Raw genomic sequence first — 5,715 nt, forward strand, 5'->3', positions numbered from 1 at the left:
AAACTGAAAGTTTAAAAAATCCAAACAAGTTCTATTTTTCTTATTTTGTTTATCAGGGGCAGGGGTAGTTCATATACTGCTCTGTTGTATACTCAAATAATCAATTAATCATCATCAACTTATTATTACATTAATATATTTACCAATAATACATAGATAAATATATATATGCCTTATATTTTTATAGCTTTTAAGATATCACCTCTTTTTGTGATCATTTTAATTGTTCTGTATTGTATCACTGGTTATTGCCAAATAAATTAAATCAACCAATACTATTATTATCTGATAATAAATACAATAATAAAAAATATTAATAGTAATAACAATTAATAATAATAATAATAATAATGATAATAATAATAATAATTCTAGACTTATATATATGTTTGTAAAACAAAACAGCTTTTATCATTGCCATAATGAGTAGTGATGTTGAAATTATAAAAAAATTTATATAGTCGTAAAAAAACATGAAAAATAAAAATGAAATGAATTATGTAGATAAAAAAAAGAAAAAGAACTTGACGTACGGGAAACTCGAACTATGACTGCTACTATTTATTTTTCAAAATGTGTAGAATGACGTCATGTTTGAAGAACACGGAAAAGTGACCAAAGTGCCGGTCAGAAAAAGAAAACAGGATACAAGAATAAAGATAAATTAGAACAAAAACAATGGCAGGAAAAGTAAAAAAAATTAAGAGCAAAAATTGTTCATGCATATTTCATGGTAATTTTGCGTATAACCTAGCTGCAACTGGTTTCAACGCTTCAGAAAACGCAATTTAGTTACTGGTTTAAAAATATTTTCTAAATGGTCTTCATATGCACACCCTACTTTGGATCATTACCAAAATTCAAACATAAAATCTAAATTAAGCTTTTCAGAATAGTTTGATAAGTTTTTAGAGATATTTATGTCTCGGAACTTTAAATTACCCTCAAATTCACACCCAAATCTGGATCGTCACTAAAATTTAATATTTTTTTCCTTTTACCATGGTTAAATTTTCAGTCAGATCAGCTGATTAGTTTTATTCAGGTCAGTCGATTAGTTTATACAAATACAAATACAAAATCACTTTATTGCAATCATCAATATAAAAAGAGATTGAAGTTTAACATCAAAAAGGGTTTCCCAAAAACACGACGAAACTCACAAAAGCATCATGAAAAGAAAGTGCGGAGAATGGAAGTGTTGACTGTGCAGGGAAGGTTACCAATTTTGGAACAAACCATGATTGATTATAAATGTTTTTGATCGATTTGTGTTAACCTTCGGGATACTAAATTGATGGGGTCTTCTAAGATTGTATTTAGAATCGCGGGCAGTAGGTAATAAATAGTTTAATCTATGATTAGAATCCTTGATGTTGTTAAAGAAATCCCTACACAGTCGAACACGTCACTCTTCCAATGTTGGCATTTCAAACAGAGACTGAGCTCCATTATAACTAACACCAGGAAGGATAAATTTAAGCACTCTTTTTTGGATCTGTTCCAGAACTTGGCTTTGTTGCTTAGTGATATTAGTACCCCACACTTGGGCTGCATATTCTAGAATAGGTCTAATAGTACTGATATAGAAATGAACAAGTTCAGCGGTATTAAGACCAGCTCTACGAACTTGTTTTAAGAAGTATAATCTAGTATTGCATTTACTGATTATATAATCAATGTCGGGCTGCCAGGAGAAATTATTTGATATGATAACACCAAGCAATTTAAATTCTGAAACACGTTCCAGGTTACATTCTCCAATATGGAGTGGGTAAATATCAGATTTGACTCTTTTACAGCTAATCGTCGTTTCCTTCGACTTTTTAACATGCAGTGACATATTATTGTTATTTGTCCATTCAATAATCTCATCAAGAATGGTTTGGAGCCCATTTACCTCATCCTTGCCGTCGCGCTTGTAGACGGAGGTGTCGTCCATGTACTTCATACACGGCACTCCTTCCAAAAGATTGTCAACAAAGATGATAAACAACAACCAAGACCCCTGACGGATCCCTCCAATGACCTTTAATCATGGAGAGACAACATTGCCCAGCATAACCCGTTGTTTTCTCTCTAAGAGAAATGCATAAATCCAAGATTTTAGATTACCATCGATTCCTAATTTAAATAATTTATTAATAAGAATGTTATGGTCAATAAGGTCATAAGCCTTTTTGAAGTCTAACAGACGGAGTCTCATTTCATCCCCCTGGTCAGTTGCAGAAAAGAACTCATTTAACAGACTTATGAGAGCATCGGTGGTGCTGACACCCTGTGAACAGCCGAATTGGTCCAAATTAATCCTATGCTTAACTTGGTTCCAAACCATCTCCCCGATGATTCCCTCAATGCCTTTCATTGTAGACGAAGTCAGCGAGATGGGCCGCAGATCGCTCTCCAAAATTTTAGGAGGAGTCACCTTAGGTATTGGGACATCAGCTGATTTCCGAAGTTCTGGGAGAACCCCTTTCCTAATACTAGCATTTACGATGGCACAAATTGGCTTGAACAATTTTTAGGATATCTGGTCTAGGACGTTTCCCTTTAAATGGTACTCATGTTCGCACCCTGATTTTGAATTGTCACAAAAATGTAATAATTGCTTCCTTGTAACTTGCTTAAACTTTCTCGAAATTTTATTTAGATCAGTTTATCAGTTTTACTATATCTCATCTGGGACGTTTCCCTTTGAATGGTCCTCATATCCACACCCTACTCTGGATCGTCACAAAAATTATATCATCATTGGACCATGACACACTCATGTGGAAAGTTTCATTTAGATAAATTGCTAAGTTTTTAGAGATATTTATGCCTCGGACATTAGAAATTGAAATGACCCCCAAATTTACACCCTAAACTGGATTGTCACCCAGTACAAAAAGGTGGAAAAACGATAAGGAAAAAAAAAATCAGAACAAAAACAATGGCTTTTCCAGCTACTGCTGGGTAAAGCCAATAAGGTAAAGCCAATAACAAGAGCACTCAGTAGAGAGCATATCTCCGTCCACTGCAAATCCCTTTCTATAAAATAAATGGCCAAAAATATGTTCGCTCCACTAATCTTAAAAACACCATGTTCCACCCCAAAGCACCCAATCCAACCTTATTTTATATACATAGCCATATTTTATTTATATATTATGAAATCTTAACCTTAAAATGTACAACTAAACAAGAACTACTTACAAAAACACAAACTAAAAGGAAAAAATAGAAAACCTGACAACTAAAAAAAAAAACAAAAAAAAAAAAAACAAAGATACTACCAAATAAACTGTACTTAAAAATTATCAAAATTATGTTGAAATTATCTTTAAAAAAAAGTACTATGTTTGTGGTCTCATCAATGTTGTTCCACAAGTCAGCACCACATTATTCTAAACTCTTTCTCTTATACTTTGTATTTGGCTTATCTTAGTACATGTTACTTGTAGATCTAGTATTGTAGGCTAATTTTCGTGCCAGGTCAATTTGATATATTCAAGAAAAAATATGTTTGAGACAAAAATTTGTAAAGCTGTTTTTCAGAATTGACAGAAAAACCAACACAAATTTTTTTTTTTTAGAGGAGATACAGTATTTTTTCAATATTAAACCAAAATAAAGTTTATATATTGTCATCTATCCATATATTGTAACAAGTTCGTGTTTTTTTTTTTTTGTATTTTAATAAACATGACTTTCAGCGTATATTTGCATCATGTGTGGTTATTTAAATATTAAAGCATGGCTCAGGTGCGCAACGGTATTTGAGTGAAGCGTTGTGGCAAAAGTTTTTTTTCCCCCTTGTTTTGTTGAGTGGAACGGCTGCGTGCTGGATTGGCTGGGTAATGCCTGTGTCTTGTATGCTGTGCCGTATTTTCGTGCGTTGTATGGTATATCGGGTACTGTGGCTCGGTTTCACGTACTGGTGTGACGATGTTACAGGACAGACGCAAAACCAACACGAAGTGGGCATAAGATCGTGACCATCCAAGATTGGAAGAAGGGGAGGAAGATTGGAAGCACAGACCAATTTCTCTTTCCGATTGACCACTTGATGCCGGGAATCTCAAACTCGGGAGCTAAACTTATTAAATTATTATGATGTTTTTTTTGTACACCCATAGTTTTGCTGAGTTTGTGTTAGCCACGTTAGTGCTGTGTTTGTATTAGCCACGTTATAAGAGCTGAGTTTTTGTTAGCCACGTTAGAAGTGCTGGGTTCGTGTTAGCCACGTTAGAAGTGCTGGGTTTGTGTTAGCCATGTTATAAGAGCTTTGTTTGTGTTAGCCATGTTATAAGAGCTGCGTTCGTGTTAGCCACATTGAAGAGCTGTATTCGTGTTAGCCACGTTTTAAGTGCTGAGTTTGTGTTAGCCATGTTGAAGAGCTGTAAACTACATTTATTCATTAAATTGCTCCCAGTGGTCGAGCACTTTCGGATATACCGGCATTGAACATGGAACGTGTGAATTTTGGATATTCAATGAAGAACATCCCTTTACCATCAATAAAAGAATACAAGAAAAACCTCATCGACAAAACAGAATGTGTCTTGAAACGCATGAGATGGAAAGCTTTTCACTTTATGAACAAAACCGCTGAGCCTGAAGAAAGAAAAGACTTCAAAATACCCACCTCAGCTTGACGAAATGAAGCTCTTCGAAGATGATGTCTTAAAAATGGTCGAAGACGTGGAATTACGCCACACGAAATGCGCTTTCCTAACCAAACTCAAGCAAGACTCTATCGCCATCAACAAAGCCGACAAGCTCATCATCCCCGCCGACAAAAATACAAACTTCTACAAAGTAACTAAAGAAGAGTACGACAAACTCATGCATGAAAACATCACCTTGTCATACGAGAAAGCAAAAGAAGGAAGCACCCACGAAATCAACAACGTAGTCAAAGCAATTGCTACAAAACTTAAAATCGAGGACCGAATGGAAACCATTGCTGAAAAAGAGGCTTTTATAACACTCAAAGATCATAAAGAAAACTTCCTAAATAAACCAAGCTGCAGACTCATAAACCCATCAAAATCAGTAACCGGACTCGTAAGCAAGACCATCCTCGACCGGATAAACCGTGACCTGCTCACAAAAACCCAAATGAACCAATGGAAAAACACCGCTGCTGTCACTGAATGGTTCAAACACATCCCATACAAATCAAGCAGCACATTCATCTCCTTTGACATCGTGGAATTCTACCCATCCATCACAAAAAAATTGTAAACAGATGCGATCCAGTACGCACAAAAGTACACCAGCATCTCCGAACACGAAGCAAATATCATCATGCACTCCCGAAAATCAATATTGTTTGGTAACGATTCAACATGGACCAAGAAAAACTTGAATGACATGTTTGACGTTACAATGGGAAGCTTCGACGGGGCCGAAATATGCGAACTTGTCGGATCCTTCGTCCTCTCCTCACTCATCCCAATACTCGGCAAAACCAACGTCGGTCTCTACCGAGATGATGGCCTCGCCGTCATGAACAGTTCATCACCAAGACAATGCGATAAAATGAGGAAAAATATTATATCTATCTTCCACGCATTCGACCTCCGCATCACCATACAGGCGAACATCCACACCACCAACTTCCTCGATGTCACACTCAGCCTACAAAAGGGGTCCTTCAAGCCTTACAGCAAACCAAACAACCAACCACTCTACGTCAACAGCAAATCCAACCATCCCCCATCTATCCTG

General features: G+C 35.9%; 1 protein-coding gene across 1 annotated transcript; it reads right to left on the reverse strand.

The window, feature by feature from the left end:
- Positions 1-2,035: 2,035 nt before the first annotated feature.
- LOC117110158 lies at positions 2,036-2,365 on the reverse strand. Its single transcript, XM_033252771.1, has one exon. It carries the CDS (start codon positions 2,363-2,365, stop codon positions 2,036-2,038), a length of 330 nt encoding a protein of 109 aa, XP_033108662.1.
- Between the last annotated feature and the right edge of the window lie 3,350 nt (positions 2,366-5,715).

This window comes from Anneissia japonica, unplaced genomic scaffold (assembly GCF_011630105.1).
Source record: "Anneissia japonica isolate Jap-2015-1 unplaced genomic scaffold, ASM1163010v1 scaffold5494_len192822_cov183, whole genome shotgun sequence".
NCBI classification, from domain to species: Eukaryota; Metazoa; Echinodermata; class Crinoidea; order Comatulida; family Comatulidae; genus Anneissia; species Anneissia japonica.